This window comes from Rhynchophorus ferrugineus, unplaced genomic scaffold (assembly GCF_030347505.1).
Source record: "Rhynchophorus ferrugineus isolate W39M unplaced genomic scaffold, kcgeb_rfMv2 rfM8, whole genome shotgun sequence".
NCBI classification, from domain to species: domain Eukaryota; kingdom Metazoa; phylum Arthropoda; class Insecta; order Coleoptera; family Curculionidae; genus Rhynchophorus; species Rhynchophorus ferrugineus.
In genome coordinates, this window is record NW_027472587.1 from 6,202,275 (window position 1) to 6,217,893 (window position 15,619).

At 33.1% G+C, this 15,619-nt stretch overlaps 1 protein-coding gene across 2 annotated transcripts in view; it reads left to right on the forward strand.

Moving 5' to 3' along the window:
• Positions 1-15,619, forward strand: part of Nrx-1 (Neurexin 1) — a 341,164-nt gene that overhangs the window by 322,496 nt on the left and 3,049 nt on the right. For both annotated transcript variants that reach the window (XM_076411694.1, XM_076411693.1), the window contains 7 exons: positions 673-958; positions 3,550-3,857; positions 11,824-11,943; positions 12,004-12,182; positions 12,242-12,413; positions 12,476-12,711; positions 15,298-15,586. In XM_076411694.1, the coding sequence (XP_076267809.1) occupies positions 673-958; positions 3,550-3,857; positions 11,824-11,943; positions 12,004-12,182; positions 12,242-12,413; positions 12,476-12,711; positions 15,298-15,586 (1,590 nt within the window). The remainder of the gene's footprint in view (positions 1-672; positions 959-3,549; positions 3,858-11,823; positions 11,944-12,003; positions 12,183-12,241; positions 12,414-12,475; positions 12,712-15,297; positions 15,587-15,619) is intronic.

Below are 15,619 nucleotides of genomic sequence, written 5' to 3' on the forward strand. Positions count from 1 at the left end.
AAAATTAATTAACTTGGTTTAATAATGTTTTAAGCAATCATTTTCTGCTTTAATATCATATCAAATGCAAAAAAAAACCACTTAGTTTTGGCGAACACTACACTTTTTTATTTTATAAACTTTAAGAAAAAACTTTTAGCCCCAGCAAGTAGACAGTAGTACGTTATTATCAACGAGCTAAACTCTTAAGCCACACGAGTACTATCTGGGTTTGTTTAAATATTTTGTGTCATAGATCTGTCAGCTATTCCTTGCTTGATTTAAGCGTTTTTCATTTTATCGGAATATAACATATGTATTTATGTATTTATACCGCATATTACACAAAATATTATGCCAAGTTTTACGTCTCCAGGTGCCCCCGTTTTTTAATATTATAGATAATATATCGATGAACAATTATTTGCTATAAACTATAAACTATATATAAAGAACTAATATTTTCTTAGTTCGGTTCCCGTACGATTGTATTACTTTGACTATTTTGGAATTTAAATGTAAATCTACAATTTAAACTAATGTAAGCGGCAACGTAAAAAACCATTTACTATTAATCGCGTGAAAAAGAAACAAAGTTTCCTAAGATTCCAAATGTTTATTTTGTACATTCCCTTTTGTAATTCTCTTTGCACCGAACGAACAAACACAAATTTAATCCATTCTCTTTTCCAGGCTTCCCGACCATCAAAGTTTCAGCGAAATTCGTGAAACACGCCAATGACAATTTGCATAGACCGGTTACTTTCCGTTCGAAGCACACGTTCATAGGTCTGCCGATGCTCCGGGCTTATTCCAGCATACACATCGACTTTATGTTCAAGACCCGAGAGGCCAACGGTTTGATCATGTTCAATGGCGGTAAGAAAGAAGATTTCGTCGCGGTCGAATTGGTAGACGGCCACATAAACTACGTGGTGAATGTCGGCGATGGCACCGTTACTCTTAGAGATACTGTTAGGTGAGTATCCTGCGGGGAAACGGGGGTGGAATTCGGGGTATAATATCGGCGATAGTGGAGCTTTTGAGGCGAAATTCCAGTTACGGAACTGTGTTTAAAAGGGAGTTCTATTGACGGCTACAATTGTGCTGGTGGCTCTGTAGTGGCGATTCTTGAACCGTGAACTTAATTTAGATAGTGTTTTGGTTTTTACTGTTGGGATTAGTTTACATTTCCGTTTGAACTGTTGTTACACAGTGCTATATAGTTTCTACATTGTATCGAACTGTGGCGCACTGACATATAGTATATTCAAAGTTTTTTTAGTAATACGTCATGGATATTTGTGACATAGAAATATTGCAATGTTGCCACATCAACTCTGAATTTTAGTTCAGTTTGGCTTTGACAGACAAGAAAATTCTTAATTTAAATAAAATAATTGAACAAAAATGTTATCAAATATAATTTATTTTAACATTATAGTACATCTAATATATATATTCTCTAATATATCTAATATATATATATATATATATATATATATATATATATATATATCGAAGGAATTAAGAAGATAGGTGTAATAAATTGTAGGTTAGATTTGTTTTGTTTATATTGTACTCTTTTCCACATCACCCATGAGGTAGAATTTCTAGGCGCGTTTTCTTATGTAGTGGTACCCCCTGGAAGATTAGTCCACCTAATTAACAATTGCATATCTGAGAAACGTATTTAACTCTAATTCAAGAGTATGTTTACCTTTTTACGTTTAGTTTGTATTTCCCTCGATGTTGTGTTTACTTGTCAAGTAATCTTGGTATCACTGTATGTTTTATTTCTTCTGCTACTATCTGTGTACACAATTCTTCATAAAATGAATCACTAAATTCTGTCTAATACATTAACCATAACTACAAAAGAGTTAATATTCATTCTCTTATCTTACGTTTTAACCTAATGCTCATGTTTAATTTTGAATTACTACAATCATATTTGTGCACACAAATCTTTCACGACCTACAACACCACTTTCTACAGTTCTACATATTCAATTAAGAGTCAATGGAAAAGTCTCCGACCTGACACATAGATGAGCGCCATCTAGAATTAAATCCATATGTTTTTTAGTTAGCACTAACCCTCAAAAGATGCGTGTAGAAATTTGACAGCTATCGGATCATTAGTTTGTGAATTATAGCATTTTGAGTGAACCAACTGTTGCTATTATGAAAAAAATTAATAAAAAAGAATTTTGCGTGTTGATAAAATATTGCTTTTTGAAGGGAAAAATACAGTTGAAGCAAAAACTTGGCTTGATGCCGAGTTTCCGGATACTTCCCCTGAAAAATCAACCATCAAGGATTGGTATGCTCAGTTTAGACATGATGAAATGAGCACCGAAGACGGTGAACGCAGTGGACGCCCAAAAGAGGTTGTTAGCGATGAAAACATTTAAAAAATCCACAAAATGGTTTTGAATGACCGCAAAATTGAATTTGAGTAAAATAACAGACACTCTAAAGATATCAACTGAACGTGTACATCATATCATTCACGAATATTTGGGTATGAGAAAGCTCTCTGCAAAGTGGGCGCCGCGCGAGCTCACTTTTGACCAAAAAAAAAGACGACTTGATGCTTCAAACACTGCTCCGAATGAGCAGTATTTGAAGATGATCAATCGTAATAAACTCGAATTTTTGCGTTGATATGTGACAATGGCTGAAACATGGCTCCATCATTTCACACGATAAACTCGCTCCAAAGCGTGGAAAAACGCAACAGTCGGCTGGCAAGGTTATGGCGTCTGTATTTTAGGATGCGCATTGGAATAATTTTTATTGACTACCTTGAAATAGGAAGGACCATCAACAGCGACTATTAAATAGCATTGTTGGACCGTTTGAAGGAAGAAATCGCCGAAAAGGGCTGCATTTGAAGAAAAAGTAAATGCTGCTTCACCAAAACAATACACCGTGTCACAAATCAGTGAAAACGATGGCAAAAATCCATGAATTGAACATTGAATTGCTTCTTTATCCACCGTATTCACCAGATCTGGCCCCCAGCGAATATTTCCGGTTCTCAGATCTCAAAAGAATGCTCGCTGGGAAGAAATTTGCATCGAATGAAGAAGTGATCGCCAAAACTGAGGCCTATTTTGAAGCAAATGATAAATCGTACTACAAAAATGGTATCTAAAAGTTGGAGGATCGCTATAATCAGTGTATCTCCCTTGAAGGGAAGTTGTTGAGTAGAAGTAGAGGGATGTTGAGTAAAAAAACCAATTTTGCCCAAAAATGTGTTTTATTATGGCAGGACGGACTCTTCAATTGACCTGTTATACAACATGTTTTCATTAATTATATTTTGGAAAAGATGAGATTATTAGGTACAAAATAAACACTAAGCTGATGGTCAAAAATTGTATATCTGTTTGAATCATAAGTTCGTATATCTATGACAATTTATCCTATATAAAAGTACATTCCAATTTGATATAATCTTGTTGCTAAATAGGCACAAAAAAACACCACCACTTCATTTTGATTATGACTCGTTAGGAATCACTTCACCAATCGCACTGAGACATCTCCCTATTATTTCAGGACCCACCTAAACGATAACCGATGGCACACGGTCGGTATACGCAGACCGTCGGCCCGACAGCATACATTAATGGTGGACGACGACATCGTTATAGCGACAAATTACGGCACGGGCAATCTGGAACTCGATGGGATCCTATATTTAGGAGGCGTCTACAAGGATCTCTACGCGCAATTACCCCAGGAGGACGTGAAGTCGAGGCACGGCTTCGAGGGTTGTATCGCCGGCCTGGACCTCAACGGCGAATCGCCCAACATAATGGAGGACGCCGTCGTTCACAGTTCCTTAGTTACCAGCGGCTGCGAAGGTAATAAACAAGTAAATGAGTTTCAATTAGCATTTTGCCAAGCCTTCCCTGAATGTTCGTTAGAGGACCTCTTTAGAAACAGTATTTCAACTTTAACTTTTATACATTTGTCGAACTATTATATATTATTATTTTCTTAATTTCCATGTATTTAATAATTTTAATATTTTATTATATTTACATTAATAGGGGAGAATAACTAAATATGGGGTACCATTTTTGTTTCTGAGTCAAAAGTAAAAATAATCAACATTTTATTAACGTAATATTAATCATATGCCTTTGTATAACTCATTTTTTTATAAACTATATTATCATAATTGAGCATTAAACAAAATTGCAAAATAGATGCTAAATGTGGAGCAGTTACTCAAACATGAAGTATAAATGTGAACTTAAATATCTTCTAACAGAATAATATTTATATATTGCGTATCTAGTAGTGCCCACACCTCAAGCACTTAATCCAGAGCTCTTGTGTTTTCTGAAAAAGTTGCTCGCAGCATATACATTTTACATCTGCAGGGTCAGGGGCTTCTTTCCCTATTATGGCATCTGGCTCAGTGTCTAAATCAATTTCCTCTTTACCTTCACTGTCTATAACTGCATTGTAATTTTTTATTTTCTTATTTCTAGACTTTTTTGCTGTTCTTTCCTTTATTTTTCTCGTATATCTCGTCCAAAATTTTTGATAAACTACATTATCAAAATTGAGCAATAAACAAAATTGCAAAATAGATGCTAAATATGGAGCAGTTATTCAAATATGGACTATAAATGTGAACTTAAGTGTCCTCTAACAGAATAATAGTCATATATTGCGTATCTAGTAGTAATAAAATAACTTTGTTACGTATACATTTTGATTGTTTTACTTGCAAGAATCACATATCCAAGTGTCAAATGCTAGCCCTGAATAGTCGTTTTGTGCCTAAAGCCCACACCTCAAGCATTTAATCCAGAGCTCTTGTGTTTTCTGAAAAAAGTTGCTGGCAAAATATATATTTTACATCTACAGAGACAGGGGCTTCTTTCCCGATTGTGGCATCTGGATCAGTGTCCGAATCAATTTCCTCTTCTCCCTTCACTGTCTATAAATTCATTGTAATTTTTCATTCTCTTATTTGTATACTTTTTTGCTGTTCTTTCCTTTATTTTTCTCGTATATCTCGTCCAAAACTTTAAAATAATTTGTTCTTACTAATGACGTTCCTGTTAGCTTTCTAAGTGATAGTTTCTCTTTGTGCCGTTCCATAAACCGTCTAAACCATGTTTTACCTGCTATGCCAGATTCACGGAATGGATTTTGCTATAATGATTACGAAACATCAGCTAATTTTAGCCAATATACAAAACTGCCACCTGGAGGCCAACTGTTAAGATATGAGCGTAGTTTCTCTTCACAAACTACTTAATTTTTGCAATATAAGAATCAACACTAAGAGCCAACTAATCATCAGTTGGTAAACAAATTGAAAGACATTTTAATTAATATCACTGGTATTAATTAGTATGTCGCATAGAGCCATTTGCTAAGCAACATTATAACTATCAATCTAATCAATCAAGAATCACTTTAATAATTCAATTTTCATTAGAGCGAAAATTGCAATTCGATTTGTCAGTTTTCTTTGACTAAGAATTCCTTCAACAAGGCATTTAAAGCGTGTTTAAAGGGCATATAAAAATGTATTAGTAACTTTTTAACAATAGAAACAAATCCAAAAGCTAATGAAAAATCCTGCAGTAATGACTTTTTTTATAAAATCTTGGAAATCATCAGCAATTTGTAACTGATTGGTGCATTTAAATGTATCTCAATAAGTCTTGAACCTGAACTAAGTCAAGAACAACGTGGCAAAAGCATGGTATTAGAAATATTAGAAAATCGTTTATTGCTTAACTTTTTACGAGGTACCGTGAGTAGTTGGGCAAATTTAAATCATATTTTAGTCTCAGAAACACACAGCTATGGTTGTAAGCTGGGATTGTGGCCGTGGCTGTGTCGTTAGCACGGTACTAAAAATGCATCCTGAATGAGACTTTAAGATAATGCAAAAGATTTTTGTACATGATTTCGTCATTATGATCACCGCATCAGCCTGATGCGAAGAGGCAATGGTGTAATATCATTTGTTTTACTCCAAAGTAAAACCGATACCTTCAGTCTATTGAGTGCAAAGCAAATTTGGTCATGTATGACCTCCTAATTGCTATTAGTGTGAATATTTTGAAAAACTTTATGCAAAAAACACACTATAAGGGAGGAAGAAATAATTTTCCGTTAAAATAAATCAACTGTTTACAAACCTATAGTTAACCTAACCTCAATAAATTTAACAGAAGTGACTAAGCTCTAGAGGAATTAGCAGTGGACTCATATTTCAATCTGAGAATCATCGAATGAATAACTACTATTATATTACAAGGGGAAAGTACCCTATATAACGTCATATGAGTGCTCGAGACATGAATTTTTTAAAACGACTCTATGGAGTTGCAACCATGAATATATTTAATGTATAACAACTCAAGACTAAGACACCAAAAAGATAAACTTAACAATTGCTTTCATTATATACAGTTTAGCCACTAGAACAAATATGCCGAACGTTTTGCATTACTTTTCTTAAAATTGTCATTTATATTAAATAAGATAATATATTTAAATGTATTGTACAAAGTTTGTACAATAGTTGGCATTTTCAAGTGCGAATTGTGTCAACACCTAGTTTACTGATTAACATTTGCCTGTGGTTCTTCTCACACCTCATACAAAGCTATTTCTAGCTAACGAAGAGATAATAACAAATCTACGTCTTTTGAAAAACCACTAGATATATCACCTCAAACATACAATGGAAGATCCCTGAAACAAATGTGTTGGGGTTGAGAAAATGTTCATGGAAATATTTTGGGTTATTTTCTTTTTTTTATTTTAATGTCATCTAGATCTATCATATAATATGAACAACTAATAAGTTTTTTATGAAAAATTAGTAAGCAAAAAGCAATGTCAATAAAACATGCAGTTATTGATGCATATATTATTAGAAGTGTACTATGTATGCGATCACCGTTATCGAAAATAAGTCAATGTTTTAGCTTGTAGATGTTTATATGCAATAAACATATTCAAGCAGTACTATAGGTTAGGTGACTCTAATAAAGAATCACGAAAATATTGATATATAATAATAATAATATACTATAGAGAGATTATTGAAAGTACATGTATTTTAAAACTAAAACTGGGATTTCTGGGATTTTATCAGAAAAAAAATACAACATTTCAAAATTCGCCATTTTATTTCAACCACCTATCACCGTTACGAAACATTGAAATCAACATTTGAAGTTTTAGTCCGCCTTGACTTTATTTGGTTTATTTGTCTTATATTTTACAGTTTAAATAAAATATTCATTAACTACTTTACAAAATCGGTGTTTAGGTTACCTATTTTATCATATCAAATGCTCCTGTGAATTGTTCAACTAGATATCTGATTAATTTATTTTACTTTACTTCACTTCAGTGACAACAGTTGATTTTTATATTGTCTGTACTTAAGTATCGTTCGAAAGGTTTGAAACGTCTTTTTGTCATAACAAACATACCAGTCTGTAAAATCTTAATGAAATCACATTGTTCAATCAAATATATGTCACTTACCCTTAACCTGGTGAAGTATAGTCCATCAAACTATTTGATTTAGAAGAAACCCGATATTTGATATGAACTTTTCGTAATCTAACCATAACCACTTGATCAACACTTGTTGAAGGCTTAAATTTAATCATTATTCTCCTTTGTAATTTCCGAATACATGTCCAGTAGTGAATAATAGTGAATGTTCCGTCAGAGTTCAGTTAGAATTCAATTATCTTCTGTTTCATTCATGACTTCATGCTTCATGCACACGACTAAACCGCATCAAATTGAATATAATTGTGTATATTATTTGGAAACCGAAAAAAGAACAAAATTAGGAGAGACTGATATACACAATAAACAAAACCAATGAGGACTAACCTCAAATGTTATTAACAGTTATATTTACCACGATATTACCTTAATTAAAGGTACTTAATGTAGTAAATAATTACATTAGAATGATATTATTATTGTATTAACTTAGAGGTTCTGATCCATTCGATGCACGATAGAATATCTAATTATAACACAAAATTGTTTTAAAAAAAAACTACATCACGCTAATAATTGGAGCGCTTTAACACAAATTTCATTATTTCAAAACAATTTAATTTCTGAAAAATAAAAATCAAGTAAAATTCTAAAATAGATCCAAAAAAATTCCAAAGGTTCTTGGTTGAGTAGCCTTAAGTGAATATATTTATTCAAATACTTTTTCGAGATATTTTCCCTTAAAGGAATGAACCCCCGCAAAGCAATTATTAAATTCTCAATTGACTTTAACACATATTTTTTTAGTTGAGGAATCAAATTTTACACAGGAGTTATTCTTTTAGTGGAGTGGCAACTATCAAATAGTTGATTCGAGAATAAAAGATAGATATCCTGTTTGCAAAGCTTCTTTCGGAAGGGGAATAATTTGTGAAATTAAAATAACAATATCTGAATAGTTATTCAAAAAATTACAAATGCTTGAATAATTGTTAATATGTATAAACTTACTCCAACTCACAATAACCAAACACGCGGTAACAATCATAAATGTCTTTCATAATTTATCCAGTCGATTTGGGATTTTTAGTTTTACCGACCGATTTTTTAAAGACAGCCGGATACAAAAGGTCTTCAAACTAAAACGATCCTGTATTTCTTTACTATTTGTGCAACCAGGTACACAACACTTCCTAGATCGAAGATGCATTATATTTATGTAGTACTACCGGCTAATAGTATACTAATGTCTAATGACTAGTAATTTAATCACTAAACTGCATAAAAAACTAAACACACTCTTCCCTATGTAAGGCACAGGGATAATTCTCATAGAGTAATAGAGAGAAAACTCCATAGGAACCTCTGGAGAAAAGTTTCACTACCTCCAATATCTAGATGGAGTTATAATCGCCCATTCAAGTAATTTGATGAATTACGCTACTTAAATCCTATATTACCTAACAGTGTATGAGGAGATGTTCTACATCCCTCAAATAGCTGTATATGTTTTGGCTTTTAATGGATACTTTCCATACTACTTTTCTCTGAAATAATTGTATTAAATTATGTTTCGATTGAAAAAACTATTTACTGTTTTTTCCATTTCGTATATTTGATCTCTGATTCAGTTAAAAACAAGCTGATCTTGAATAGTCACCTGTTTCGCATAAACACGGTTTCTTTTTGGTAAATTTAAGGTTATATAGTTTTTTACTTTTTGAGATATTTTAGTGACCGTGCCGGTACTAATATTCAGTACAGCTGCAACGCGCAAAATTTTTTTTTCAATAAAATCCGGGGCGATTTCAAATTTATTAAAAAAAGCGTTAAAACAATGTTTACTGGTTTATAACCCGTAATTATAATATTTAGAAGAAATTTGCGGACGTTTGACAAACGGACAACTTTTGCGGGCTCTTTCGGTTACATGATCGAAATTCTCTAACAACATTTTATTTTAACATTCTTAACACAACAACTACAACTTACAACTTTAGAGAGACACATATTGACACATGTGTCGCTACTATTTTGAAATGACTATACATAGATCAAACTGCCTAAAATTAATGCTTAATACAATAATAATAAAGTCACAAAACATAAATTGATTCTAAGACGAAACGAAGTTCACCAGGCCAGCCATCAGTAAACAAAAATTGGTTTATAATTTTCAAAAATTATCCCCAGAAAAAACATCAAAAGCAAACGCTAAAACATCTTTAAAGCTCTCCCAAACTTGTCTCGTTCAAGACGCGAGGGATTCAATAAATTTCCATATCAGACGTAACAAGAAAAAATCGAATTCACGTCTCGTTCTACAAGCTAAATACAAGCGGCGAATTTTCGAATATAATGGGGAATTTCATCTTTCGCACCATGCCCCCCGGTTGGGAACCCGGGTAGGTAATAAAGAGATAATCTGTTTTGGATATTGGAATTTCCAGAATGAGATTTATACGATAATCGGTTTATTAGTGTGTAGCGAGGGGCGAGAGCTGCATAAGTTAACAACTTTCGGTGTAAGGAAGATTTCTCGGGTCTAGGGCACATAGATAAACCAATATTACAGGGAGCTGGAAATCTCCAACAAGCTGATACGTTTAATTTTGTACTTAAGGAGTATGATATTAATACTTGGATTAATTTCAACTTGTCAGAGGCACGATATATATATATATATATATATATATATATATATATATATATATTTGGCATATATTTATATTATGCTCGTTTGAGCCCTACTGAACCACGCGAAGTGGGGCATTTCAGCATAATTTCTTCTTTTTGTGACCACTTGGTTCCAGGATTCATGGGTTTCTCTAAGTGGTCCACCTGCATGTTGCAAACTTTCCTTCTAAAAATCATTTCTATCATGTATTTCTTATTGTGTTATATTAACTTTATTTAGATTCTCCTTATTGGCAGCGATTCATCGTATTGTTTAAAACTTGGCCTTACTGTTAGCTTGATAAAATTCCACCACCTGCCTGGTCCTAATATATATTTCTGCTTATGATGTCAAAACTACGCAACGTTGCCGCCTCAACATTGAATTTTACTTAATTTTGGCTTTGACATTACAAGTCAATTGAAAAATCCCCGGCCTACCATAGTAAAGCACATTTTCTTGGAAAAATTATTTTTTTAATTCAACATAATTCCCTTCAAGAGTAGACCTCAGTTTCGGCGATTACCTCTTCATTCAACGAAAATTTCTTCCCAGTGAGCATTCTTTTGAGATCTGAAAACAGTAAATAATCACTGGGGGCACAAGGATCTGGATAATACGGTGGATGGGGAAGCAATTCGAACTCCAATTCTTGGATTTTTGCCGTCGTTTTCACTGATTTGTGACACGGTGCATTGCCTTGGTGAAGCACCACTTTTCTTTCTACAAATTCGGACGTTTTTTGGCGATTTCATCCTTCACGGGGCCCAATAAAGATATGTCATAGTCGCTGTTGAAGATCCTTCCTTTTTCAAGACAGTCAATGAAAATTATCAAAATACAGACGCCATAACCTTGCCAGCCGACTGTTGCGTTTTCCCACATTTTGGGGCGGGTTCATCGTGTGCAGTCTGCTCGGATGACTGCCGATTGGAGTTCGGAGTGGAATGATGGAGCCATGTTTCATCCATTGTCACATATTGAGGCAAAAATTGGGTTTATTACGTTTCATAATCTTCAAACACTGCTCCGAATTATCAACTCGTCGTTGTTTTCGGTCAAAAGTGAGCTCATACCCAAATATTCGTGAATGATATGACATACACGTTCAGTTGATATTTTTAGAGTCTCTGCTATTTCATTCAATTTCAATTTATGGTCATTCAAAACCATTTTGTGGATTTTCTTAATGTTTTCGGCGGTAACAACCTCTTTTGGGCGTCCACTGCGTTCACCGTCTTCGGTGCTCATTTCACCACGTCTCAACTTAGCATACCAATCCTTGATGGTTGATTTTCCTGGAGCAATATCCGGAAACTCGGCATCAAGCCAAGTTTTTGCCTCAACTGTATTTTTTCCCTTCAAAAAGCAATATTTTATCAACACGTGAAATTCCTTTTTATCCATTTTTTTCACAATAACAAAAGTTGCTTCAATCAAAATGCTATAATTAGCAAACTGATGATTCGACAGCTATCAAATTTATACACGCATCTTTTGAAGGTTAGGGGTAACTAAAAAACATATGGATTTAATTCTAGTAGCGCCATCTAGATGTCAGGCCGGGAACTTTTAAATTGGCCTGTTATGTAACTTTTTTTTGACAATACAACCCCAATTAATGTTGTCTACATTATTTTTAGGTCAATCTGCCAAATGTAGCCATAATGTATGCGCTAATGCAGGCATATGTGTCCAACAATGGAATTCTTACACTTGTGACTGTGATCTTACATCATTCACGGGTCCAACATGCTCTGATGGTAATGACAACCGGATCTACAAAATACCATGAGCGCCAATTTCTGTTTTTATAATTTCAGAATCAGTATCTTACGAATTTGGTCCTAATCCCGGCATCATCACCTACACATTCCCAGAGGATAATCGACCGGAAATGCAGGAGGACTCCATAGCCTTGGGTTTCATCACGACGAAATCCGACGCAGTTTTGCTGAAAATCATCAGTGGAACATCTAATGATTACATCGAAGTTCATATTGTAAGTTAAGCACCACATTTGCGAGTATTTCTCATACAAATACGTTTATTTTTGTCCAGGTGGAAGGTAACGTTTTTGCTGTATACAATCTAGGAACAAACGACCATCCCTTGGGAGAGATTTCTGTTAAGGTTAACGACAATCAATACCACGTGGTTAAGTTCCACCGCCAAGGTCACAATTCCACTTTACAAGTTGATGATTACAATATGCAAAGCAGCTATCCCACAGGTAACGAAGTAAACTCATTAATGTTAACGAAGATTTACGTAATTCTCTCTTTAAACCATCAGGTAATCAATTGCAAGTTTTCAATACCCAGTCCCAAATTCAAATCGGTGGCAAGTGGAGCAGAGGAAAGAAAAGAATAGATAGACCCTTTTCTGGCACTATATCGGGGGTTGTCGTTAATGGACTGCGAGTGCTGGACTTAGCGGCGGAGAAAGATATACACGCGTCGATTCGCGGTGATGTGGCCTTAATACAGGGTGTCCTGGAACGTCATGATCACCTGCAGAAAATGCAACAGGTACATCTATATATAAAACGTGGGGCAATAGATATTATCCCTATTTCAGCCCGTTCTTGTGACGTATACACAATGGTTAAAGCGAAACTAAGCTAAACGTCACATAACCAAGATGGCCCGCAATTAAAATGGTAGGGGGACTTTTGCCCCACCTCATACTAGTTACCCAGTGGTCGAAATTCGGCCCCAATTTATTAGGTTAATCATTTTTTCCTCAAAATACAGCAAGAGAATAATTTAAGAATTATATATTATTAGCTAAAAATGTTCAATATAAAACTTGAAATACATAACATGATATAGATTAGTTAATGTAATTTGTGTATATATATGTGTATCATATAAAACATATTATGACACTTTTTCACAGTTTACAGAGATGTAGTAAAGAAAGGGAATTTATAATCATTATACGATCTATTAACTTATTGTTTGCTAAATATTTTGCAAATGGTTAACAGAGTAAAATTGCATATATAATGACATTATTTTATATATTTCCTAAAAAATCTGTGATTCAGATCCTGGTATATACGAAGATTTTATAGACATAATTTTAAACAATATATGAATAACAACAATTGTGAAATTATTCTTTGACTTTAGCCTGAATATTATAATATTAACAAACAAATCAACTAGTTTATTTGTTAAAATTTAGAAATGTATATTAAAAAAACTTTACAATCGTTACAAACAATTACAAAACAATGATTTTTCAAAACTTAGATTTATAAAGTAAATAATTAAATAATTGATAAAAGGTTCAACGAATACAATGTGATATAGTTGTTTTATACACATATTTTATTGCATTAACAGTTTAAGATATGTAACAAATTACTGTGAAGAATTGATAATTTCTTCTATTTGCTCTATTCGTTGATGATGGAACACATCTGACAAATGTAGTTGATTTTTGGTTTCCTGTATATTTCCATTATTTAATGCATTCGTACTATTATTATCTTTTAGTTCATATTTCTCACCTAAAATATGCATTGAAGAACAATAATTATACAAGGCTTATTTTATAAAAGAATTGTTTCTTTATCTAAATGTTTAAATAAAATTGTGTTGCTCTTTTCTTATATATTCCACTCTTCGGCCTTTGAAACAATAGTTGCAATATATCTTTATATTGTGTATTTCTCCTCTTAGTAAAGGTGTTTACTGAAAATTATTATATTATGTAACAATCTTGTATTTATCTCATTTTTAGTTTGTCCTTTTGTGTTTAATTTGTGTTTCCTTTAACCTACAGCATTCTACTTTATCTTGTGTCCCATATGGTAAGCGCTTGGTTACGAAATGCCTTTCTAATTAATTCTAAAATGTATATGAAAACAATAAAATAAAAATCAATATAATATACAGAAAATTTTAATAAACTGTACAATTACCAGGACAATGATATACTCTGTCTCCAGAACCATATCATTTACTATCAGTTCTTAAACAAGAACAACTTTTCTTAGCAATTTTCTGTTGACCCGACATTAAATTAATTAAAATTCATAAATTCAAATGGATTTATTAATATTTATACTATGAATCTGAAATAAATTCTGCTCCCTTCCGGCTAAAATCTAAATATTTTGTAAAGAGACGATTATTATTATTCTCGAATTTTGATAATCTATATTAGCATGACATTTTCGCATATATCGTGTTATTCTTTCACAGCTAAATATATCTTGCAATAAAACGGACACATAAATGTATTGTACCTACAAAAAAAATGTTAAATATAACTTCATATGACCATAATATACTTAATCGTTTTTTTTTTAAATCAAAACTTATCAAAACTTACCGTAACTGTTTAATAATGTTTTGATTTGGGCGTATTTCATTTTATTGGAATTTGCTTATTTGTTGCGCATATTACACAAAAAATGTAGCCCTATAAATTCTTCCTTCGTGGCAATGAATTTTCAAATTTCATTTCGCTCTTTTCCACAAAAAGGGAGGCAAAAATTTCATTAAGCCGCACAGTGTGACATGATATACAGAATAAGGACAACATTCGATATTTTAAAAATAAAAGCACCAATTTTAATTATGTAAACAGTTTAATGTATGATCTAACAATATACTAAAGTATATTTGGGATTTTCTACGTATTACACAAGGTGTCTGGGTAATGATATGAAGCGGCGATATATCAAAGAGTATATTATATTAGAATTATCCAGAAAAATATTAAAATTCGGTCAAAAGAAAAACCTAGAAATTATTTTCAGTTTATCTGAATGTTCGCTACAGGGCGCAGCAGTCGGAGGGCCGCCACTCATCAAAAATTATTTTCTTGGTGTTGTGATTTTTTAAAGATTTTTAAAAATATCCATATTTACAAAACAAGTACATATTTTTCTAATTACAAGTTTAAAAAAACTTTAAATATGTAGTTTAAAAATTGTCTTAAGTGTTTAATAAATAAGATTTGATGTCAAGATATTGATTGAATATTGATAATATAATACTTTATATTATAATAGATATAATATAATAGATCAATACAGTTTAGTTACTTTATATTGTGATATTATTATATATACTAGTTCCTTATTATATACTTTTCAGACTCCGGCTTCAGGTTTCCCCGGGTTGGAGGACGACTTAATCTACAGTGGAGCTGGTTCTGGTTGTAACGGCGACGATGAGGACGAGTGTCCACCGATACCCGAAACTGGTTCTGGCGATGACGATCTAATCACGCCGGTGTACATTCCACCGACACGACCGCCCCCTACAAACAAAACTAAGGAAGGGAAAGATTCAGGTGGAAGAGATTGCGACGACGAAGATTGTTTCGATGGGTCAGGATCTGGAGAAACCACTGACGGTCCAGTTAGCACAACCAAAGGAACAAGTAAGTATTTTTCTTCAGTTTACTACTAAAAGT